Genomic DNA, 25735 nt, shown 5'->3' with positions numbered 1-25735 from the left:
GAGGAAAATCTTTTTCACGCAGTGAGTGATTAAGGTCTGGAATGCACTGCCTGAGAGTGTGGTGGAGGCAGGTTCAATTGAAGCATTCAAAAGGGAATTAGACTGTTATCTGAAAAGGAAGAATGTGCAGGGTTATGGGGAGAAGGCGGGGGAATGGAACTGAGTGAATTGCTCTTTCGGAGATCCAGTGCAGACACGATGGGTCGAATGGCCTCCTCCTATATTGTAACAATTCTGTGAATTGAGGGAGACAAAAGCAGCCATTAGAGAAACTAAGAGATCTTTTGAAAAGAAGCTGGTGCACAATTATCTAGCTTCCCCTTAAATGTATCTCTGCTATTCACCTCAACAACTCCCTGCAGTAGCATGTTCCACATTCTTCCCTCTCTTTGAGTAAAGAAGTTTCTCCTGAATTCCCCATTGGATTTATTGCTGACTACCTAATATTTATCAACACTAGTTTTGGAATACCCCACAAGTGGAAATGTTTTTTCTATGTCCATCCTGTATAACCCTTTAATAGCCTTAAAGACCTCTATCAGATCATCCAAGTCCTTCATCTCAAGAATGAAGTTCCAGGCTGTTCAGCCTTTCCTGATAAGTTTATCCTATCATTTCTAAGATCAACCTTGCAAATATTTTTGCACCTTTTCCAGTACCTCCATATCCTTTTTATAATAGGGAGACCAGAACTGGTCACAGTTCTCCAAGTGTGATCTAACCAAGGTTCAATATAAATTTAACATAACTTCACTTCGCTCAATTCTGTCCCTCTAGAAATTAACCCCAGTGCTTTATTTGCTTCTTTTATGGCCTTATTAACCTGTGTTGCTACTTTTATTGATCTGTGTATCTGTGACCTCGATCCCTTTGCTCCTCTTCCCTGTTTAGACTCTTATTTTCCAAGTAATATATGGCCTCCTTATTCTTCCTACCAAACTACATCACAGCACATTTATCTATACTGACATTCATTTGCCAATTACAATCCCATTCTGCAAGTTTATTAATATCTTTGTGCATTTTGTCACAGTTTTCCTCAGGAGTAACTCTATTTCCCAATTTGGTGTCATGCACAAATTTTGAAATTGTACTTCCGATTTCTGAGTCTAAATCATTTATGTAAATGTTGAATAACCATGGTGCCACCACCGATCCCTGTGGAACACCACGTCCCACCTTCCGCCAGGCTGACTATCTACTCTTAACGCCTACTCTCTGTTTTCTGTCTTGTAACCAGCTTGCTATCCATAACAGTATGTACAATCTGCAAGGTGACCAAGATCAGGCTGTGTGGAGCGAAGGACCAGGCAGCAGAATGGATGGAAAGGTGGTTACAACACAGAAATCAGAGGGTTGGATTTACAGGGAGTTCATAGCCGTGTCTGGTGAATGTGACTGTCCACACCCATTGTGTGAGCTGTGGGAGCTCAACAAACTCTCCCGGTTAAAGACTGAACAACAGATCAGCTGGAATCAAATGGTTCCAGCAATGGAAGGAGTGTTAAACAGCCTGTGAATCCTTCCACTAATTCACACTGTTCTCCAAGGGAAGAGTTCAAAGAGAAACAATCACTGCACTGTGTTATTTCCTGAAATAATCCCTGCTGTCTGTCCTGAATGAATCCATTTCACTCACAAATGTTGAAATGTTTGCTCCATACTCACAGGGTTTTATCTGTTTAAAGCCACAACAGAAAAGGGCCAGTTTGCTCCTGGAGTCTGAGAGAAATCAGCTTTCAAAATGATACAGAGTTTCAGCCAATGAGGGGAATCCAGACTCAGCCCCGCCCACTCCGTGCCACAGGCCCCGCCCCTCATTGACTCTGATTGTTTGGAGGACCACTCGCCTATTCGGTCCACCAGCGCCGCTCCGCTCGACGCCTTGGTCCGGACATGCCGTCAGTTATCCGGGCATTGTGAGCTGCCAGGTAAGAGGTGTGGAGGGAGCGGGTTAATAAACCCTGGGGGAAGCGGCTCCCGGTATTACCCCGGCCGGAAAGCGCAGTGTGAGCGGCAAACTCCGGGAGGAACAGCAAGAGCCGAGAACTCTCAGGGAGCGTCTGTAAATGAGGGAGAAATGGGAACTTGGCAGGGAGCGTCTCTAAATGACAGAGATGAACAGTTAGAATGAGAGTACCAGATCTCTGGAGGATATTGACAGACTGGTGCAATGGGCAGATACATGGCAGATGGAATTTAATGCAGAAAATTGTAAAGTAATGTATTTTGAAAGGAATAATGAGGAGAGACTATATAAACAAAATAGTACAATTTTAAACACAGTGTAGGATCAGAGAGACCTGGGGATGCCTGGACACAAATCTTTTAAGGTGACAGGACAAATTAATAAAGCTGTTTAAAAAGCAGACCAGATCCTTGGCTTTATAAATAGAAGCCTAGAGTACAGAGGCTAGCAGGTTCTGCTAAACCTTTATAAATCACTAGTTAGATCTCAGCTGGAATATTGTGTCCAGTTCTGGGCACCAGACTTTAGGAAAGAATCAAGGCCTTGGAGAGCGTGCGGAGGAGATTTACTAGAATGATACCAGGGATGAGGGGTTTCAGTTTCCTGGAGAGGTTGGAGAAGCTGGGATTGTTCTCCTGAGAGCAGAGAAGGTTAAGGGGAGATTTAATAGACATGTTCAAAATGATGAGGGATTTTCATTGAGCAGAGAGGGAGACACTGTTTCCACTGGCAGGAGGGTCAGTAACCGGAGGATTTAAAATAATTGACCAATAAAGCCAGTGGGATGAGGTGAGGAGAAATGTTTATAGGTAGTGAGTTGTTCTGATCTGGAATGCACTGCCTGAAAGGGTGGAGGAAGCAGATTCAATAATAACTTTCAAAAGAGAATTGGATAAAAACTTCAGAGGGGAAATTTTCCAAGGCTCTGGGGAAAGTGTACAGGTGTGAGACTTATTGGATAGTTCTTTCAGAGCCAGCACAGACACAATGGACCGAACGGCCTCCTTCTGAGCTGTACATTTATTTATTTTTTATTCTTTTTTCATTGGATGTGGGCGTCGCTGGCTAGGCCAGCATTTATTACCCTCCCTAATTGCCCTTGAGAAGGTGGTGGTGAGCTGCCTTCTTGAACCACTACAGTCCACACGGGGTAGGTACACCCACAGTGCTGTTAGGAAGGGAGTTCCAGGATTTCGACCCAGCGACAGTGAAGGAGCGGCGACAGAGTGACAAGTCAGGATGGTGTGTGGCTTGGAGAACTTGCAGGAGGTGGCATTCCCATGCATCTGCTGTCCTTGTCCCTCTGGGTGGTAAAGGTCATGGGTTTGGCAGGTGCTGCCTGAGTAGACTTGGTGCGTTGCTGCAGGGCATCTTGTAGATGGTACACACTGCTGCCACTGTGCATTGGTGCTGGAGGGAGTGAATGTTTGTAGACGGGGTGCCAATCAAGCGGGCTGCTTTGTCCTGGATGGTTTCAAGCTTTTTGAGTTGTTGGAGCCGCACCCATCCAGGCAAGTGGAGAGTATTCCATCACACTCCTGACTTGTGCCTTGTAGATGGTGGACAGGCTTTGGGGAGGCAGGTGGTGAGTTACTTGCCACAGGATTCCCAGCCTCTGACCTGCTCTTGTAGCCACAGTATTTATATGAAATTTCAACGATTGGGGAACATCTGCAGAAGGAGAAATGAAAAGTGGTCAGCGAGTGCCCAACACCAGAACTGGGAGATATTACAATGGACAGGGAGGGACAGAATGTCGGAGGAGGGGGAAGAGAGCACATACAGAGACAGTCAGGACCTTCTGGGGAGGAGAGAGAGGGGGGAACCAGTGAGTGGAGAACCGAACCCAGTCAGAGACACCACCTTGAGGGGAGGGAGAACAGCTTACTAAAAAGAAAACAAATGGGAGATGGTGCCATGGGTTTGGATTTCAGCACATGGAGGAGGGAGAGTGTGTGGGACAGGGATTTACAGATTTGGGGAACGAGAGAGGAAAGAATGTTCCATAGAAACTTGAATTGTCTGTTCTGAATTTCTATCCCGGACTGACAGTGATTGCTTTTATAAACTCCTTTTACAGGAGGTTTAGAAGGGGGTGTTTTGCAAATGGGAAACTCAAACCAAATGTCACGTCAAGATCTGAGTCACTCAATTCATCAGGACCTGAATATCATCAGCCTTTGAATGTGGAAGGAGAAATGTTTGTCTGTGGGAAAAGATTTCAAACATCAGTGTGGCTGGAAAAGCACCGAGACACACACACCCGAGTGAGAGTGTTCCAGTGCACTGACTGTGGAAAGAGCTTTAACCAGTTACACAGCCTGAAGAATGGAACCCGGGGAGTGCAGTCCCACCCTGCTGGGTCAACAGCAGAGAGGTGTTGGAGGCGGATGGTGTGGTCAACCATGTCAGAGGCTGCAGACAGGTCGAGGAGGACGAGGGGGGATAGTTTACCTTTGTCTCAGTTACATGGGATGTCAGTTGTGACTTTGATAAGAGTTATTTCTGCACTGTGGCAAGGGGAAAACCTGATTGGAGGGAGTCAAACATGGAGTTCTGGGAAAGATGGGCACATATTTGTGAGTTGACAATACGTTCAAGGATGTTGGAGAAAGGGAGGTTGCAGACGGTGGTTGTTCGCAAGGACGGTGGAGTCGAGGGTTTTTATTTTTTGAGGAGAAGGTGATGAAGGCAGATTTAGAGGAGACAGGGACGGTACCTCAAGAGAGAGAACCATTAATAATTTCAACTAACATGGGGAAGTTGTCTGGTCAGCAGTCTAGTGGGAATAAGGTTGAGGAATCAGGAGGTAAGTCTCATGGACAAGATGAGCTCGAAGAGGGCATGAGGGAGATAGGAGAGAAACTAAAGAAAGATGTGGGTTCAGGGCTCGGGCAGGAGGATCTTTAGAAGCAGTTTGACCTGGTGGGGTAGTGGAAGGGAGGGAAGCAGCAGAGGCAGCTGATTGGATAGTCTCAATCTGAGTGACAAAGAAGACCATGAGCTCCTCATACTTGGAGCTGAGGATGGAGAAGACAGGGGAGAGGGAGAGCACTTCAATGGAACAGACTTGTGTTAGAGAGATTAAAAAGACTTCACACACTGCATATTTAATGCAAAATTGATTTATTTGACCTTTATGGAGAATATTAATCCCTGTAAGTGGGCTGGAGTTTATTAACTACAGCAAAAACAGACCCCAATGAACATAGTTCAGTCCTGGATGTGATTAACTGCCAAATCCAACCACTGTGGTTACCTGTGAACTCTCTGGTGTGTTAGCAGGCTGGATGACCGAGTGAATCCCTTACCACACACAGAACAACTGAATGGCCTCTCCTCAGTGTGAACTCGCCGGTGTGTCAGAAGGTTGGATGAATGAGCAAATCCCTTCCCACACACAGAGCAGGTGAACGGCCTCTCCCCAGTGTGAACTCGCTGGTGTGTCAGGAGGTTGGATGAACGAGCAAATCCCTTCCCACACAAAGAGCAGGTGAACGGCCTCTCCCCAGTGTGGGTACGCTGGTGCGTCAGCAGTATGGATGACTGCGTGAATCCCTTTCCACACTCTTTGCAGGTGTATGGCCTCTCCCCAGTGTGAACTCGCTGGTGTGTCAGCAGGGTGGTTGACTGAGTGAATCCCTTCCCGCACATGGAGCAAATGAATGGCCTCTCCCCAACGTGAGCTCGCTGGTGTCTCAGCAGGTGTGATGAACAAGCAAATCCCTTCCCACACTCGGAGCAGGTGAACAGCCTCTCCCCAGTGTGAAGTTGCTGGTGTCTCAGCAGGGTGGTTGACTGAGTGAATCCCTTCCCACATATGGAGCAGGTAAACGGTCTCTCCCTAGTGTGAACCCGCTGGTGTGCTAGCAGGCTGGTTGACTGAGTGAATCCTTTCCCACACACTGAGCAGGTGAATGGCCTCTCCCCAGTATGAGTCCGCCGATGAGTTTCTAGTTGGGATGGGTAATTGAATCCCTTTCCACAGTCCCCACATTTCCACGGCTTCTCTACAGTGTGACTGCGCTTGTGTTTCGACAGGCCAGATGATCGGCTGAAACCTCGTCCACACACAGAACACATGTACAGTTTCTCCCCACTGTGATCGCTGCTTTTTCCTTCCATGTTCAAAATTCTCTGATATTCAGGTTCTGATAAATTGGGCGACTTGTTAGATCCTGCTGCGATGTTGGTTTGCGTTTCCGACTGCAAATCTTCCCCTTCTAATTCCCTGTGAAATTGATTTAAAACAGGAAAAAAAAAGTGAGAGAGAACCCATAAAGGCAGGTTGTGAAATGGAGCTGAATGAATCTGGGAATTTGTGGGGCTGACAATAGGAAAAAGTGACCATGAATGCCGCTGAACTGTTGTAAAAACCCAACTGGTGTCCTTCAATGAAGGGAACACACCTCCCAGTTTGAGCCTGCACAAGACTCAGGCACAGAAAGGGGCTGAGGCACAGAGAGAGATAGAGAGATATAGATGCAAGAAGCAGAGAGGACAAAGGAGAGGGATTTTATATCTCTACACCTCAACCAGAACTCCCAAACCTTCGACTTCCATCTTCTAGAAGGACCATGGTAGCAGGTGTATGCGAACACCATCACCTTCAAGTCGCACACCATCCAGACTTGTCTGACATCCAGTACTGATTAACAGAAAGTTCCTTCATTTAAACACTGGGAAGTCTGAAGCCATTGGCTTCAGTCCCCGCTACAAACTCCACTCTCAAACCACTGACTCCATCCCTTGCCCTGCAAAGTGTCTGAGGCTAAACCTTAGTGTCATATCTGACTCTGAGTTGAGCTTCTGACCACATATTCGCACTATCACCAAGACCACACCAACTCCCGGTTGAGCAGCACCTCAATTTTAAAATGCTGATCCTTGCTTTCAAATCCCTCCATTCCCTCTCCCCTCACTATCTCTATAATCTCCTCCAGTCCTACAACCCTCCGAGAGATCAGGGCTCATCTAATTCTGGCATCTTGAGCATCCTCGATTTTCATTGCTCCACCACTGGTGGCCATGCCTTCAGCTGCCAAGGTCATAACCTTTGGAAATCCCTCACTAAACTTCTCCGCCTCTCTACCTCACGTTCCTCCTTCAAGACACTCCTTAAAACCTGGAAGCGGGGTCATTAAATATTTTTAAGGTGGGGTAGATAGATTCTTGTTAGGTAAGGGAATCAAAGGTTATCGGGGGTAGATGAGAGTGTGGAATTCGAGACACAAACAAATCAGCCATGACCTTGTTGAATGGCAGAGCAGGCCAGAGGGACCAAATGACCTACTTCTGCTCCTAATTCGTATGTTCCTCTTTGACCAAGCTGACCTGCCCGAATATCCGTATGTGGCTCAGTGTCGAATGTTGCTTTATAACACTGCTGTAAAATGCCTTGAAATGCTTTATTACATTAAAGGCGCTATATAAATGCAAGCTGTTGTTGTGGACATGGATATAGATCACCGTTCCTTCATCATCACTGGCTGAAAATCCTGTAACACCTTCCCTAACACCATTATGGAAGCACCTTCACCAAACCGACTGCTTCACCTAAAATCATGGCATCATAAAATGGTTACAGTACAGAAGGAGACCATTCGGCCCATCATGTCTTTGGGAGGCCTAACAAGGCAATGAAATATACAATGGATGGTAGGACCCTGGGGAGTTCAGAGGGTCAGAGACTCTTTGGGGTGCTTGTCCATAGATCACTGAAGACAGCAACACAGGTAGATAAGGTGGTTAGGAAGGCATATGGGATACTTGCCTTTATTAGCCGAAGCACAGAATATAAGAGCAGGAAGGTTATGATGGAGCTGTATAAAATGCGAGTTAGGCCACAGCTGGAGTACTGTGTACAGTTCTGGTCACCACACTATAGGAAGGATCTGATTGCACTGGAGGGGGTGCAGAGGAGATTCACCAGGATGTTGCCTGGGCTGGAGCATTTCAGTTATGAAGAGAGACTGGATAGGCTAGGGTTGTTTTCTTTGGAGCAGAGAAGGCTGAGGGGGGACCTGATTGAGGTATACAAAATTATGAGGGGCATTGATAGGATAGATAGGAAATAACTTTTTCCCTTAGAGGAAAGGTCAATAATTAGGGGACATAGATTTAAGGTAAGGGGCAGAAGGTTTAGAGGGGAGTTGAGGAAGAACTTTTTCATTCAGAGGGTGGTTGGAATCTGGAACACACTGCCTGAAGGGGTGGTAGAGGCAGGAACCCTCACAACATTTAAGAAGTATTTAGATGAGCACTCGAAACGCCATAACACACAAGGCTACGGGCCAAGTGTGGGGAAATGGGATTAGTTAGGACGGATGCTTGATGGTCGGCGCAGGCGCGTTGGGCCTGTTTCTGTGCTGTAAAACTCTATGACTCTATGTCTGTGCCGGATCTCTGGATCGACTCCGCTCATCCCACTCATCTGCCTTTTCCCCATAGCCCCGCAAATATCTTCTTTTCAGATAATAACACAAATCCCTTTGAAAATCCACGATTGAGTCTGCCTTCACCACACCCTTATGCAGTGACTTCCAGATCCTAACCACTCACTGCGTAAAAAGGTTTTTCTTCATGTCGCTGTTGGAAAGTGAGTTGCACTCAGGGGACTCCTGCACTAAATGCTTGGTCTTCTTTGGCTGCCTGGCTGTCACCCATTGCCTCTCTGCCTACTCACTCAAGTTGTGGGGTGACCACTTCCAGAAACATACTAACTACATAGCTCTCAGCCTTACAGGAGATCTGCAGTGTTGTCAGTTGATGCTCAAGCTCCGAATCCCACAGCTCAAGCTGCTCCAGCTGATGATACTTCCTACACATGCAGCTGTCCAGGTCACAAGAAGTTTCCTGTAGTCTCCAGATGGAAGAGGATGTGCATTAAACAGGACCGATGTGCCCTGCCATTACTCTATTTATTAGACTATTAACTATTTCCATTCTGCTGACCTCACTTTATTTTATAGGGAAGTTATTTTAAAAAATACACAAAACTTACTTAGACTTAAACCTATTCAAACACAAGTAATTTAAAACTTGCCAAACTTAAAAACAAATCAAGCAGTTTACTAAAGTTCTTACTTTAACCCACTGCCCTTGCAGAAATAAAGTCAATGGTAATACTCAACAACCAATCACCTTCCTGTTGCGTTGTAACATCACTTGTTATTTTTCCATGAATGTACGTTGTCATCACTCAACTGTCCAGGTTCCTGGAAAAGGAGTTAGAAAAGCCATCACTGTCAATCCAGGATAGAAATTCAGAAGAGACAACCATTTCTCTTGGTTTGAGCTTGTTGTATGTAAATCCTCCCCTTCAAATCCCCAATAAAAGTTGATTTAAAAAAAGCCATCACTGTCAGTCCAGGATAGAAATTCACAACATTCCCTCCCCACCACCCCCCGCTTCCTGGCCCAGGATAGCCGCACATGCGCCCTACTGCATATTGTCCCCCTACAAAGATGGCAGCCGTTAACCCGACCTATCACCGGGAGAAGCCCCATAGCTGCCGCCCCACTCGGAGCAAATGCGGGACTGAGAGCTTCTTACTCAGGATTTGAGGCCTACATTGGGTGATTATAAATTGGAGAATTTTTCTTGTTTATATTGGGGCCTGGAGCTACACTGCGTGTGTGAAGCAAGCGTTGCCCCAAGGTTTAGAGGGGTATGGTGGAGGCAGGTTCGATTGAGGCATTCAAGAGGGAACTGGATTACTATCTGAAATGGAAGGCCATGCAGGGTTATGGAGAGTTGTACGAGGTGAACTGCTCCTTCAGAGAACCAGCACAAACAGAATGGGCTGAATAACATCCTTCTATGCTGCAACAATTCTATGATTGAAGTGAAAATTATTCCCCCACCCCCAGACCCAAATATAAAACAGTGAACATTAAAACTCCACCCCTCCACCAAATATAAAACAGAGATTACCCCCCCCCCCCCAAATATTAAAGTAAACACAATTCTATAATATAGTCCAACACTCACAGCAACCTACAATCCACCGACATTACCAGGATAGGGAGACAGAGTTTAGAAACACTCAGCAACACGACTCCAGTAAAACATCCCAGAAGGAAAAGGGGGAGCAGTGTGAGTACCTGCCCCTGATATCCCCCTCCCCAAGCCTGTCAGTCAAACCCCCCACTCCTCCCAGTCCACAGCTCAGCCTAGCCGCTTGCAGCACCTTGAGCCAGGTGTGGCCCAGTCCAAGGGGAGTCTTTGTGGGAGGGGGGACCTCCTGCCCTGTGCTGTGTCCCAAATGGTTCCTCTCTCCCTCCCCTCCCCTCCCCCAGGCCCCTTTATAACTGAGATAAGTTTCCTTCAAAGTTGTGTCCTTTGATGTTAAGTTTATTAATCCTTAGCTCCTCCAAAAGAGCTGAAAATTTGGCGGACGTTAACTCCGGGCCTGTCACGGGGAGAAGCCCCGCTCGGTGCAAACGCGGAACCGGGAGCTTTTTATTAGGGGTGTTGAGGCCTACACCGGGTGTTTCGGAAGTCTCGCCGCCGCTTACCGACTGCAGATAGGAACAGACGACATAAGTTCCAACTACTGCGCCTGCGCCCGCTGTACCTGAAGCTCCCACCAGCGTCCTCTCAATTAACCGGGTGATTGACGGCAGCTGCGGACCAATAGCAAGAGGGGGCGGGATTAAAGGGCAGCGCAATTCTGTGAAGGTGTCCTTTGCATTTTTGTGTCAAATTGAGCAGCGCCATCTTTATTAACGGCAGTTGTCAGTGATATTACAGTCGATGAGGCTGCATTTGCGCATGTGCCAGTAGTGCGCCACCTCGTGATTGCGCTGTGAACAAAAGCGAACTTAATATAATCTTGACTGTTTTTTTTCCCCCATTGTATTTTGCTTTGTATGAAATATGAACTTCCTCTCCATTCTATTACAGAGAAATGGCAGACAAACCTGCCCAGAATGCTTGGCGCGGATGAATACGGCCTCTCTCCAGAAGGGCCGCCACGCGCAGGCGCGGTAAGGACACGCCTCTGCGCCGAGCATGCGCGGTACGGTTCCAAGAAGCTGAGCGAGGGTGAACGGACCCCGATTCTTCGCTGCTGGGTTCGGCGGACGATTCAAATTTTGCAGGGAGAGAGCCCACAGTCACTCAAGAAGAAACAGGCAGGTAATGCTGGAGACCCCTGCGTGCATCTCACTCTCTAACTGTATTCAGTTCTGAATACTGAGGGAAGTAATGGTTCATCTGGGGAGTGTAGCCAGAGCCAAGTCCATGGTACCGTGGTTGGATCAGCTGTGCAGGGGTCAAAAAGAAGACCAGAAGAACAATAGTGATGGGAGATTTTATAGTTTGGGAAATAGACAGGGATTTCTGCAGATGTGAATCCCGGATGTTATGTTGCCTCCCTGTGTGCAGCAGGACGCATGCGCAGCCATCCTGGGCCAGGAAGCAGGAGAAGAGAATGCTGTGAATTTCTATCCTGGACTGACAGTGATGGCTTTTGTAAACTGCTTTTACAGAGGGTTAGAAGGGGAGGATTTACACACAGCAAACTCAAACCAAGAGAAATGTTTGTCTCTTCTGAAATTCTACCCTGGACTGGCAGTGATGTTTTTTTTAACTCCTTTTACAGGAGCTTAGAAAGGGGGGGACTTGCAGATGGGGAATTTCAAACCAAATATCACATCAAGATCTGACAGAATTACTCAATTCATCAGGACCTGAATATCATCGGCTTTGAACGTGGAAGGAAAAAGGTTTGTCTGTTCTGTGGGAAAAGATTTCTGCTATCAGTGTGACTGGAAAAGCGGTGAGATACACAAATCCCTGGTTAGACCACACCTGGAGTACGGTGTTTAGTTCTGTGCATCACACCTTAGGATATATTGGCCTTGGAAGGAGTGCAGCTTAGATTTATCTGAATGATACCTGGACTCCAAGGGTTAAATTACGAGGAGAGATTCCACAAATTAATTATAGAGTCATTAGGCACCAAAGGAGGACATTCAGCTTTTTGATTCCATGCCAGCTCTCTGTAGATCAATCCAATCAGTCCCATTCCCCTGCTCTATCCCCATAGTCCTGCAGGTTTATTTCCCTCAAGTGCCCATCCAATTTCCTTTTGGAATCATTGATCATCTGCGCTTCCACTGCCCTCATAGGCAGTGAGTTCCAGGTCATTATCACTCCACTGTGGAACAAATTTCTTCCTCACATCCCCTTTATCCTTTGCCTAAAACTTTAATCTGTGTCACTTAGTCCTTGTCCAGTCGTCTAATGGAAACAGTTTTTCCTTGTCTACCTTGTCTAAACCTGTCAAAATTTTGAACACTTCTATCAGATCACCCCTCAATCTCCTTTGCTCCAAGGAAAACAACCCCAGCTTCTCCAACCTGCACCCCCTCAAGGACCTTCACTTCCTTCCTAAAGTGTGGTGACCAGAACTGGACACAATACTCAAGTTGCATAGTCAAAACCTTCAAGCCAGACCTTTCACTAATCCACCGCAGCCCCTGTAAACCTGAGCATTAATCCACCCCGGGTCCTCTAAAATTGAGTATTAACCCACCACTGGGCCCTGTAAATCCGAGCATTAAACTACCCATGGACACTGTAAACCTGAGCATTAATCCACCCCCGGGCCCTGTAAACCTGCGCGTTAATCCACCTCTTGGCCCTGTAAATCCCAGCATTAATCCACCTCCGGGCCTTGTAAACCTGAGCATTAATCCATCCCTGGGCCCTGTAAACCCGAGCATTAATCCATCCCTGGGCCTTGTAAACCTGAGCATTAATCCATCCCTGGGCCCTGTAAACCCCAGCATTAATCCACCCCTGGGCCCTGTAAACCCCAGCATTAATCCACCCCTGGGCCTTGTCAACCCCAGCATTAATCCACACCAGGGCCCTGTAAACCCCAGCATTAATCCACCCCCGGGCCCTGTAAACCCCAGCATTAATCCACCCCCGGACCCTGTAAACCCCAGCATTAATCCACCCCCGGGCCCTGTGAACCCGAGCATTAATCCACCCCCGGGCCCTGTGAACCCGAGCATTAATCCACCCCCGGGCCCTGTAAACCCGAGCATTAATCCACCCCTGGGCCCTGTAAACCCGAGCATTAATCCATCCCTGGGCCCTGTAAATCCGAGCATTATTCCATCCCTGGGCCCTGTAAACCCGAGCATTAATCCACCCCTGGGCCCTGTAAACCCGAGCATTAATCCACCCCTGGGCCCTGTAAACCCGAGCATTAATCCATCCCTGGGCCCTGTAAACCCGAGCATTAATCCATCCCTGGGCCCTGTAAATCCGAGCATTAATCCATCCCTGGGCCCTGTAAATCCGAGCATTAATCCATCCCTGGGCCCTGTAAATCCGAGCATTATTCCACCCCTGGGCCCTGTAAACCCGAGTATTAATCCATCCCTGGGCCCTGTAAATCCGAGCATTAATCCATCCCTGGGCCCTGTAAATCCGAGCATTATTCCACCCCTGGGCCCTGTAAACCCGAGTATTAATCCATCCCTGGGCCCTGTAAATCCGAGCATTATTCCACCCCTGGGCCCTGTAAACCCGAGTATTAATCCATCCCTGGGCCCTGTAAATCCGAGCATTAATCCATCCCTGGGCCCTGTAAACCCGAGCATTAATCCATCCCTGGGCCCTGTAAATCCGAGCATTAATCCATCCCTGGGCCCTGTAAATCCGAGCATTATTCCACCCCTGGGCCCTGTAAACCCGAGTATTAATCCATCCCTGGGCCCTGTAAACATGAGTGTTAAATCAGAGTGTTAAACCACGCCTGGGCCTTGTAAACATGAACATTAATGCACCCCTTGGCCCTGTAAACCCGAGAATTATTCCACCCTGGATCCTGTATACAATCTATATTAATGACTTAGATGAAGAGACAGTGAGTAATGTATCTAAGTTTGCTGATGATACAAAGTTTGGTGGGACTGTAAGCTGTGAGGAGGACACAGAGGTTCCAAAGAGGTATAGACAGGTTAAGCGAGTGGGCAACAAGGTGGCAGATGGAGTATAAAGTGGGAAAGTGTGGGATTATTCACTTTGGTCGTAAGATGTGAATAATGTAAATCTGATATTCAAAGAGGCTTGGGTATACTCCTACAAGAAACATAAAAAGTTAGCATGCAGGTACAGCAAACAATTAGGAAGGTAAATGGCATGTTGGCCTTTATTGCAAGGGGATTGGAGAACAAGAATAAAAAGGTCTTGCTACAATTATACGAGCTTGGGACCGGAATGGTTGGCACCTTTCCATCTATGAAAGATGATGGACATTCAGCAAACAATCCGTTTTGGTGGAGTGTCTTCTCTTGGTGCAGCTTTGCTGATGGCTGTGAAGGCCAATCCTTGAGAGGCAGGTCCTGCCACAAGTGCCACATGTGAAGCTGCCAAATGAGCTGCTGTTTTTGATGTTGACGCCTGTTGCCAAGCTGCTTCAGCAACTGGTCATCGTGGTCGTGCACATCAGTCCACAGGATGTGTCGCCATTTCCCTCTTCTGCCAGCTGGTGACTCCCAGGTTCGATAGTCGACATTTAGTGTCTTGCAAGTATCATTGAAGCAGAGCTTTGGGCGCCCCACTGGTCGTCTGGCCCCGGCTAACTCACCATACAGGAGGGCTTTGGGTATGCGACTGTCTTCCATCCTGTGGACGTGTCCAATCTTTGAAGCCACCTGTTTGGTTATTGCCAACACAGTTGGGAGCTCTGCCTTTGAGTGGATTGCCACGTTCATAATTTTGTCCTGCCAGGATATATCTACAATGCGCCACAGACAATGAATTTGGAAATTATTGAGCTGCTTTTCCTGGTAGCTGTTAGTCACCCATGTTTGGGACCACACCTGGAATAATTTATTCATTCATGTGATGTGGGCCTTGTTGTCTGGGCCAGCATTTCTTACCTATCCCTAAATGCCCTTGAGAAGGTGGTGGTGAGCTGCCTTCTTGAACCACTGCAGTCCATGTGAAGTAGGTACACCCACAGTGCTGTTAGGAAGGGAGTTCCAGGATTTTGATCCAGCAACAGTGAAGCAACTGCGATATAGTTCCAAGTCAGGATGGTGTGTGGCTTTGAGGGGTACTTGCAGATGGTGGTGTTCCCATTGCATCTGCTGTCCTCGCTGTACTTCTAGGTGGTAGAGGTCGCCAGTTTGGAAGGTGCTGTCGAAGGAGCCTTGGTGAGTTTCTGTAGTGCATCTTTTAGGCGGTACACACTGCTGCCACCGTGCGTTGGCGGTGGAGGGAGTGAATATTTATGGTTGGTGTGCCTATCAAGCAGGCTGCTTTGGCCTGGATGGCATCGAGCTTCTTGAGTGTTGTTGGAGCTGCACCCATCCAGGCAAGTGGAGAGTATTCCATCACACTCCTGACTCTTGCCTTGTCGATGGTGGACAGGCTTTGGGGAGTCAGGAGGCGGGTTACCTGCTGCAGTATTCCTAGCCTCTGACCTATTCTTGTAGCCACAGTATTTATGTGGCTACTCCAGTTCAGTTTCTGGTCAATGGTAACCCCTCGCGCCCCTCTTGGAAATGGTCGTCGCCTGGCACATGTGTGGCACGAATGTAACCTGCTACTAAGCCCAAGCTCGAATGTTGTCCAGGTCTTGCTGCATTTCTACACGGACAGCTTCAGTATCTGAGGAGTCGTGAATGTACGATGTTCAGAACCAATCATCAGTGAACATGCCCACTTCTGACCTTATGATGGATAAAAAGTCATTGATGAAGACACAAGTTTCATACCAGAAATAGACAATCTAGGGGATGAATGTGAGGAAATGAAGGAAATTAGTATCAGCAGAAAAAAAGCATTGGAGAAACTTGAGATTAAAATCTAACAAATCTCCAGGAACTGATGGCCGACACCCTCGACTTCTAAAAGAGATAGCTGCAAGGATAGGGGATGTGCGAGCTATGATTTTCCAAAATTCCTTAGATTCAGGAACAGTCCCATCAGATTGAAAGTTGGCAAATGTTACACTACTTTTCAAGAAAGGAGGGAGAGAGGAAATAGGGAACTACAGGCCAGTTCGCCTAACATCAGTTGTTGGGAAAATGCTGAAATCTATTAGGAAAGTCTTAACAAGGCACTTAGAAAACCAAAGTGTGATTAGACCAAGTCAACATGGTTTTATGAAAGGGAAATCCTGTTTGATGTATTTATTAGAGGTTTTTCAAGATGTAACTAGTAGCGTAGATAAAGGGCAACCAGTAGATATAGTATACCTGGATTTTCAAAAGGCATTCGATAAGGTGCCACACGAAAGGTTAATAGGCAAGATAAGGGCTTATGGAGTTGGGGGTAATATATTAGCTTGGATAGATGATTGGTTAACGGACAGGAAACAACAGAGTGGGCATAAATGGATCATTTTCATGTTGGCAGGCAGTGAATAGTGGGGTGCCGCAAGGATCAGTGTTGGGGCTTCAGCTATTTACACTCTATATTAATGTCTTGGATGAAGAGACAGAGTAATGTATCTCAGTTTGCTGATGACACAAAGCTCGGTGGAAAGGTAAGCTGTGGGGAGAACACAGTGAGGCTGCAAAGAGATATAGACAGGTTGAGTGAGTGGGCAACAATATGGCAGATGGAGTATAATGTAGGGAAGTGTGAAGTTATTCATTTTGGTTGTAAGAATAGAAAATCAGAACATTTTTAAAAATGTGAAAATTGTAAGTGTTGATGTTCAAAGAGACTTGGGTGTGCTTGTACGAGGAATGCAGAAAGTTAGCATGCAGGTACAGTATGCAATTAGGAAGTCAAATGTCATGTTGGCCTTTATTGCAAGGGGTTAGGAGTACAGGATTAAGGATGTATTGTTACAATTGTACAGGGTTTGGTGAGAACACATCTGGAATACTGTATGCAGTTCTGGTCTCCACATTTAAGAAAGGATATACTTGTATTGGAGGCAGTACAGTGAAGGTTCACTAAATTGGTCCCTGGGATGAGGGGGTTGTCCTATGATGAGAGTCTGAGTAAATTGGGCCTATATTTTCAGGAATTTAGAAGAATGAGAGGCAATCTAATTGAGACATACAAGATGCTAAAGGGGCTGGAAGGATAGACGCAGAGATTGTTTGAGCTGGTTGGGGAATCTAAAACATAGGGACACAGTCTCAGGATACGGGACCGATCAAATAGCACTGAGATGAGGAGAAATTACTCCACTCAAAGGGTTGTGAATCTTTGGAATTTTCTACTCCAGATGGTTATGGATGCTCCATTGTTGAATACATTTAAGGCTGTTAACTCATTTAAAATACACCTTTTAAAAAATAAATTGGTTAAATTCTGCATTAAAATAGCAGACAGAGGAGTTCCCAGGAGCCTGTTAACTGCTGGCACAATTATACCACAGACATTTGATCTCCAGATAAAGAAGGATCTGCAGCTGTTTCCAGGAATTCCCTATTGATGTGTTAGTGTAAGACAGCAGGACCCGGAACATCCACGGGTGTGCGATCCCGACAGTTACTCTGGGATCACTCCCGCTGTGAAACTCCACCACTGACCCTTCTGAAGGTTGCAGACTCAGAGTTTTTTCGTGGGATGGGATTGTCGCTGGCAAGGCCAGCATTTGTTGTCCATCTCTAATTGCCCTTGAGAAAGTGGTGGTGAGCCACCGCCTTGAACTGCTGCAGGCCATCTGGTGTGGATACCCCCACAGTGCTGTTAGGGAGTTCCAGGCTTTTGACCCAGTGACAGTGAAGGAACAGTGATATAGTTCCAAGTCAGAATGGTGTGTGGCTTGGAGGGGAATTGCAGATGATGGTGTTCCCATGTGTCTGTTGCTCCTTCTGGATGATCAAGGTCGCAGGTTCAGAAGGTGGTGTGGGAGGAGTTTTGGCGAGTTGCTGCAGTGCATTTTGTATATGGTACACACTGCTGCCATTGCGCACTAGTGCTGGAGCGAGTAAATGTGGATGGTGGATGGGGTGCTGTTCAAGCAGGCTGCTTTGTCTTGGATGGTGTTGAGCTTCTTGAGTGTTGTTGGAACTGCACCCATCCAGGCAAGTGGAGAGTATTCCATTACACTCCTGACTTATACCTTGGAGATGGTGGACAGACTTTGCAGAATCAGGAGGTGAGTTACTCGCCATAAAATTCCCGGTGTCTGACCTCTTGTAGTCACAGTATTTATATGGCTGGTCCAGTTAACTTTCTGGTCAATGGGAACCCCCCCAGGATGTTGATGGTGGGGGAATTCAGTGATGGTAATGCCATTGAATGTCAAAGCAACATGGATAGATTTTCTCTTGTTGGAGGTGGTCATTGCCCGGCACTTGAGGGGCGTGAATGTTACCTGGGAGTGGGGACTCCAGGAGTGGCCTTTAAGAAAGCAGGGTTTCAGTATTCTGACAAATACATGGTGAGGAACCAGAGGAATTCTTGCTAAGGAACTGTCTGGGCTTTTAAGTGTCAGCATAGATCTAGGGATGAATGATGCCTGACTCCCTGATATCTCTTACCCTGAACCCAGTTTGCAACAAGACAGATTCTGTTTCCAGGAGAATAGGGACAAATATCACCCACAATTGAGGGAGACAAAAGCAGCCATTAGAGAAGCTGAGAGATATTTGGAGAAGAAGATGGTGTACAATTCATCAAACCCGATCAGCATATCCTTCCATTCCTTTCTCCCTTATGTACTTATCCAGCTTTCCTTTAAATATATCTCTGCTATTCACCTCAACTACTACCTGTGGTAGCATGTTCCACATTCTTCCCTCTCTTTGGGTAAAGAAGTTTCTCCTGAATTCCCTATTGGATTCATTAGTGACTATCTGATATTCATCACCACTAGTTTTGGAATCCCCCACAATTGAAAAAGCTTTTCTCTACGTCCACCCTGTATAACCCTTTAATAATCTTCAAGACTTCTATCAGATCACCCATCGACCATCTTCTTTATCTCAAGAAAAGAGCTCCAGCCTGTTCAGCCTTTCCTGATAAGTATATCCTCTCAGTTCTAAGATCACCTTGCAAATCTTCTGCACCTTTTCCCAGAACCTCCAAATCCTGTTTATAATATGGAGACCAGAACTGTTCAGATCTCCAAGTGTGATCTAAACAAGGTTCAATACAAGTTTAACATAACTTCACTTCTAACCCTCAAAAAATGAGCCCAGAGCTTCATTTCCTTCTTTTACAGCCTTATTAACCTGTGTTGCTACTTTTATTGGTCTGTGTATCTGGACCCTCAATCTCTTTGCTCGTCTTCCCCATTTAGACTCTTATTTTCCAAGTAATATGTGGCCTCCTCATTCTTCCTACCAAAATACATCACAGCACATTTGTCTATATTGATATTCATTTGCCAATTACATTCACTTTCTGCAAGTTTACTGATGTATTTGTGCATTTTGTCACAGTTTTCCTCAGGAGTAGCTCTATCTCCCAATTTGGTGTCATCCAGAAAATTTTGAAATTGTATTTCCGATTCCCGAGTCTAAATCGTTTATGTAAATGGTGAATAACAGTGATCCCAGCACCAATCCCTGTGGAACACCACTTCCCACCTTCCACCAGTCTGAGTAGCTACTCTTAACCCCTACTCTCTGTTTTCTGTTTTTTAACCAGCTTGCTATTCATAACAGTCTGTACAATCTGCAAGGTGACCAAGATCAGGCTGTATGGAGTGAAGGACCAGGCAGCAGAATAGATGGAAAGATGGTTACAACACAGAAATCAGAGGGTTGGATTTACAGGGAGTTCATAGCCGTGTCTGGTGATGTGATTGTCCACACCCATTGTGTGAGCTGTGGGAGCTCAACAAACTCTCCCGGTTAAAGACTGAACAACAGATCAGCTGGAATCAAATGGTTCCAGCAATGGAAGGAGTGTTAAACAGCCTGTGAATCCTTCCACTAATTCACTCTGTTCTCCAAGGGAAGAGTTCAAAGAGAAACAATCACTGCACTGTGTTATCTCCTGAAATAATCCCTGCTGTCTGTCCTGAATGAATCCATTTTACTAACAAATGTTGAAATGTTTGCTCCACATCCACAGGGTTTCATCTGTTTAAAGCCATAACAGAAAAGGGCCAGTTTGCTCCTGGAGTTTGAGAGAATCAGCTTTCAAAATGATGCAGTTTCAGCCAATGAGGAAGACCAGTTCTGATGAAAGGTCACTGACCTGAAATGTTAACTCTGCTTCTCTCTCCACAGATGCTGCCAGACCTGCTGAGTAATTCCAGCACTTTCTGTTCTTATTTCAGATTTCCAGCATCCGCGGTATTTTGCTTTTATTTAAGATCTGGGCTCAGCCCCACCCACTCTGTGCCACAGACCCGGCCCCTCATACACACCAACTGGTTGGAGGACCAACTTCCAGCTTGGTCTTTCAGCCCCTCCCCTTCCTATTGGTCCAGAGCTGCCGTCAATCAGCCGGGCATTCTGAGCTGTCAGGTAAGAGGTGTGGAGGGAGCAGGTTAATAAACCCTGGGGGGAGTGGCTCCCGGGTTCACCCTGGCTGGGAAGTGCTGTGTAAGCGGAAACTGCGGGAGGAAGAGCAAGAGTTGGGAACTCTTAGGGAATGTCTGTAAATGGAGATTGGTCAGGGAGCGTCTGTAAATGAAAAGGATTAAACAGTGAGAAGGATGGTACCAGATCTCTGGAGGATATTGACAGACTGGTGCAAAGGGCAGATACATGAAAGATGAAATTTAATAAGAAAAGTATAAAGTAATGCATTTTGTAAAGAACAATGAGGACAGGTGATACAAACTAAATAGCACAATTTAAAACAGAGTGCAGGATCAGAGAGACCTGGGGATGCCTGTACACAAATCTTTGAAGGCGGTCGGACAAATTAATAAAGCTGTTTAAAAAGCCGACCAGATCCTTGGCTTTATAAATAGAAACCGAGAGTACAGAGGCAAGGAGGTTCTGCTCAACCTTTATAAATCACTAGTTGGATCTCAGCTGGAGTATTGTGCCCAGTTCTGGGCACCAGACTTTAGAGAAGAATCAAAGCCTTGGGGAGGGTGCAGAGGAGAATTACTAGAATGATACCAGGGATTACAGGTTCAGTTCTCTGGAGAAGCTGGGAGCAGAGAAAGTTAATGGGAGATTTAATAGACATGTTCAAAATGACGAGGTGTTTTCATTGAGTAGAGAGGGAGACACTGTTTCCACTGGCAGGAGGGTCAGTAACCAGAGGACAGAGATTTAAAATAATTGACCAATAAAGCCAGTGGGAGGAGGTGAGGAGAAATGTTTTTAGACAGTGAGTTGTTCTGATCTGGAAAGGGTGGAGGAAGCAGAGTCAATAATAACTTTTAAAAGGGAATTCGATAAAAACTTCAAGAGAAATTTTCCAAGGCTCTGGGGAAAGTGTAGGGGAGTGGGATTAATTGGATAGTTCTTTCAGAGACATGATGGACCAAATGGCCTCCTTCTCTGCTGTATGATGATATGAAATGTTGATGATCAGAGAGCATCTGCATAAGAAGGAGAAATGGAGAGTGGTCAGTGAGAGCCCATCACCAGAACTGGGAGATGTTACAATGGACAGGGAGGGACAGAGTATCGGAGGAGGGGGAGAGAGCACATAAACACAGACAGAGTCAGCACCTTCAGGGGAGGAGAAAGGGGGGAACCAGTGAGTACAGAACTGAACCCAGTCAGATTCAATTGTTATGCTGACAGACGGAGCAAGGATGAAAAAATGAAGTGAACTGGAGCAGTTATGAACTATAAAAAATGAACTGGCGAGTTAAACTCCAAAACATGGGCACATTGCTGCAGACAAGATTGGGTAGGGGTCAGATGACTCCCCTCCTGTAATACAAAATACATCTGGGCTGTTGGGAGACCAAAACCCATCATCACATCTGGTCCAGCCCTGGGAAGACATTAAAATGGGAAACAGGCAATTCAAAGCAAAGCAGCTCCTATCTTCAACAATTGTGTTATCAAAGACCCTGGCAGAGAGGAAGACTGTGGATTTAAAACCAAAATAACAGTCATGACCAACACCACGGTATCATGATGAGCCAACTTCAAACCCCATTTTTAACAATGGTGCACCTTCAAAGACATTGTATGAACCTTGCAGAGGAGAGCATTCTTTAGTCACATGACTGAAACCAAGCTGATAAGACTTTTTATCTTAAAGAGATAGAGATTGAAGGCCATACCTCCAGCCAGAGAAGCTGTGAGACCGACCAGCTAAGCAAAGGTGCCCTGCCTGCAAAAACAGTTTCAAACCATCTTTGAACAACAGAGGCAGAGAGAAATTGCAAGGTGACTTTGAATTCCCCACCAGCAGAAGTAAACCAGAAGTCTGCAACACTTCAGCAAGTTCAAGACTACAAACATCCAGGCCTGCATCTTTGAAAAGACTTTCCTCCCAAGATGATTCAGGAGGATTTTGCAAACCACGAAACTCTGACATCAGTTGAAACGTTAACTGCATGTTATATGTTCCTTTCTATCCAACCACACAAGGGCAGGTGGTGGTGTAGTGGTAATGTCACTGGTAATCCAGAAGCCCAAACTGTGGAGGCATAGGTTTGAATCCCACCATAGCAGATGGTGAAATTTGAATTCAATTAATACAAATCTGGATTTCTTTAAAAAAGCTAGTCTATTGAAACTCGAAACCATTGTTTTTTGTTGTAAAAACCTATCTGGTTCACTTATGTCCTTTAGGGAAGGAAGTCTGCCATCCTTACCCGGTCTGGCCTACCTGTAGTTGACTCTTGCATGCCCTCTGAAATGGCCTAGCATGCCACTAAAGGCAGTTAGGGATGGGCAATAAATGTTGGCCTGGCCAATGACACTCACATCCCATGAATGAATAGAAAAAAATCTGTGTGAATGCGGGAGTGGGTGAATGTTGCAAACAATTCAGTTGTTGTTGAAAAATAGTTATTTTTTATAAACCTCTGAGAAAACCTGTTGTTGGTCTGTTTATTTGACCCTTAAAACACTCAGAAGCTGAAACACTAGTTCAATAAAAACACTATCTGTGGTCAGTTGGAAGGTTAAAAGTGGAAGCCAGTCACCCCATTTCCTACCTGTCTAACAATTTGGGTGGAAAAAAAGGAATAGCAAGGGAAAGAAATCACAGGTGGGAGTGGTCTACAGGCCCCCAAGGAGTCGCCTCTCTGTAGGATAAGAAATTAATCAGGAAATAATGGAGGCGTGTAAGAAGAGCACTGTAATTATCATGAGTGATTTCAATCTGCATATAGACTGGACAAATCAAAGTGGCAAGGATAGCATGGAAGACGAATTTGTCGAGTGCCTCAGGAATTGTTACTTAGAGCAATATGTTGCAGAACCTACCAGGGAACAGGCTATTTTAGATTTGGTATTGTGTAATAAGGTAGGATTAATAAGAAATCTCATAGTTGAGGATCTTTTAAGGGGAAGCGATCATAACACGGTAGAATTTCAAATTCAGTTTGAGGGTGAGCAACTCGGGTCTCAAACCAGTGTCTTCAACTTAAACAAGGATAATTACAGAGGTATGAAGAAAGAGTTGTCTAAAACGGGCTGGGAAGATAGACTACAGGGGAAGTCGGTAGATGAGCAATGGCAGAATTTTAAGCAGATATTTCATAACACTCAACAAACATTTGTTCCAGTCAGAAGGAAGGACTCGAAGAGAACGATGAACAACCCGTGGATAACAAAGGAAGTTAAGGAGAGTATCAAATCAAAAACAAAGGCGTACAAAGCGGCGAAAACGAGTGGTAGACCAGAGGATTGGGAAGTTTTTAGAAACCAGCAGCGGATGACTAAAAAAACTAATAAAGAGGGAGAAAATTGATTGAGAGTGATTTGGCAAGAAATATAAAAATGAACAGTAAGAGCTTCTATGGGTATATTAAAAGGAAGAGAGTAGCTAAAGTAAGTGTGGGACCCTTAGAGGATGAGACTGGGGAATTAATAACTGGTAACAGGGAAATGGCAGATAATTTAAACCAATATTTTGCATCAGTCTTCACGGTGGAGGATACTATAAACATCCCAACAATAATAGATGAGCAAGGTGTAAATGGGAGGGAGGAACTTGTAACAATCACTATCATGAGGGAAAAGGTGCTGGACAAACTGATGGGACTGAAGGCAGACAAGTCGCCAGGATCTGATGGCCTGCATCCAAGGGTATTAAAAGTGACTGCAGAGATAGTATAGGCATTGGTCATAATATACCAAAACTCACCGGATTCCGGTAGGGTACCAGCAGATTGGAAAACCACTAATGTGACACCCCTATTCAAGAAAGGAGGGAGACAGAATGCTGGAAACGATAGACCAGTTAGCTTAACATCAGTCATTGGGAAAATGCTAGAGTCCATTATTAAGGAAGAAATAGCAGGACATCTAGAAAAACATAATGCAATCAAACAGAGTCCACATGGCTTTATGAAAGGGAAATCACGTTTGACAAATTTGTTCGAGTTCTTTGAGGATATAACAAGCAGAGTGGATAAAGGGGAACCAGTAGATTATGTGTATTTGGATTTTCGGAAAGCATTCAATAAGGTGCCAGATAAAAGGTTATTGCACAAAATAAGAGCTCAGGGTATTGGGGGTAATGTGTTGGCATGGATTGAGGATTGGCTAACACACAGAAGGCAGAGAGTCAGGATCAATGGGTCTTTTTCAGGTTGGAAAGCCGTAACTACTGGGATGCCACAAGGATCAGTCCTAGGGCCTCAGCTATTTACTATCTACATTAAATGACTTAGAGGAAGGGACAGAGTGTAGTTTATCCAGATTTGCTGATGATACAAAAATACGTGGGAAGGCATGTTGTGATGAGGACACAAAGAATCTGCAAAGGGATATAGATAGGTTAAGTGAGTGGGCAAAAATTCGGCAGATGGAGTTCAATGTGGGAAATTATAAGGTAATCCACTTTGGTCGGAAGAAGAAAAAGGCAGATTATTATTTAGATGGAGAAAGACTACAAAATACTGCAGTACAGAGGGATCTGGGTGTTCTTGTACATGAAACACAAAAAGTTAGCATGCAGGTGCAGCAAGTAATTAGGAAGGCAAATGGAATTTTGGCCTTTATTGCTAGGGGTTAGAGTTTCAAAATAGGGAAGTCTTGTTACAACTGTACAGGGTGTTGGTGAGGCCACACCTGGAGTACTGTGTACAGTTTTGGTCCCCATATTTAAGAAAGGATATACTAGCATTGGAGGCAGTTCAGAAAAGGTTCACTAGGCTGATTCCTGGGATGAAGGGGCTGTCTTATCAAGAACAGCTAAACAGGTTAGGCCTTTGTTCACTGGAGTTTAGAAGAATGAGAGATGATTTTATTGAAACATATAAGATTTTAAGGGGGCTCGGCAGGGTAGATATTTCCACTAGTGGGGGAATCTCGAACTATGGGACGTAGTTACAGAATAAAGGGTCACACATTTAAAACTGAGATGCGAAGGAATTTCTTCTCTCAGAGGGTGGTGAATCTCTGAAATTCTCTGCCTCAGAGAGCTGTGGAGACTAGGTCACTAAATATATTTGAGGAGGTAGATGGATTATTGAAATCTCGGGGAGTCGAGGGTTTGGCAGAGCAGGCCCAAAAGAGAAGTTGAGGCCTGGAACAGATCAGCCATGATCTTATGGAATGGCGGGGCAGGCATGAGGGGCTGAATGGCCTACTCCTCCTATTTCTTATGTAACAGGGGACTGAGTGTAATGTATCCAGGTTTGCTGCTGATAGTGTTAGTTGGGAAAGTAAGCAGTGAGGAGGACACAGACTGCAGAAGGATGTAGACAGGTTGGGTGA

At 45.6% G+C, this 25735-nt stretch overlaps 1 protein-coding gene, 1 long non-coding RNA gene and 1 pseudogene across 2 annotated transcripts in view; 2 read left to right on the top strand and 1 right to left on the bottom strand.

Annotated features, from left to right (window-relative positions):
• The window catches only part of LOC137348719 (zinc finger protein 585A-like), an 87754-nt pseudogene that overhangs the window by 5374 nt on the left and 56645 nt on the right, over positions 1 to 25735 (top strand).
• LOC137349203 (uncharacterized) lies at positions 1847 to 24347 on the top strand. Its single transcript, XR_010969285.1, has 4 exons — positions 1847 to 1931; positions 10878 to 11111; positions 11578 to 11754; positions 19992 to 24347. It is a non-coding gene; the product is annotated as an uncharacterized lncRNA (long non-coding RNA).
• The window catches only part of LOC137349196 (zinc finger protein 229-like), a 28638-nt gene continuing 8013 nt past the window's right edge, over positions 5111 to 25735 (bottom strand). The window contains exon 3 of the mRNA XM_068014624.1: positions 5111 to 6068. Coding sequence (XP_067870725.1) covers positions 5225 to 6068 — 844 coding nt within the window. The 3' untranslated portion in view covers positions 5111 to 5224. The remainder of the gene's footprint in view (positions 6069 to 25735) is intronic.

Source organism: Heterodontus francisci, chromosome 34 (assembly GCF_036365525.1).
Source record: "Heterodontus francisci isolate sHetFra1 chromosome 34, sHetFra1.hap1, whole genome shotgun sequence".
Taxonomy (NCBI): Eukaryota; Metazoa; Chordata; class Chondrichthyes; order Heterodontiformes; family Heterodontidae; genus Heterodontus; species Heterodontus francisci.
The sequence above is the reverse complement of the archived record's forward strand: the minus strand, read 5'-3'. Positions and strand labels throughout refer to the sequence as shown.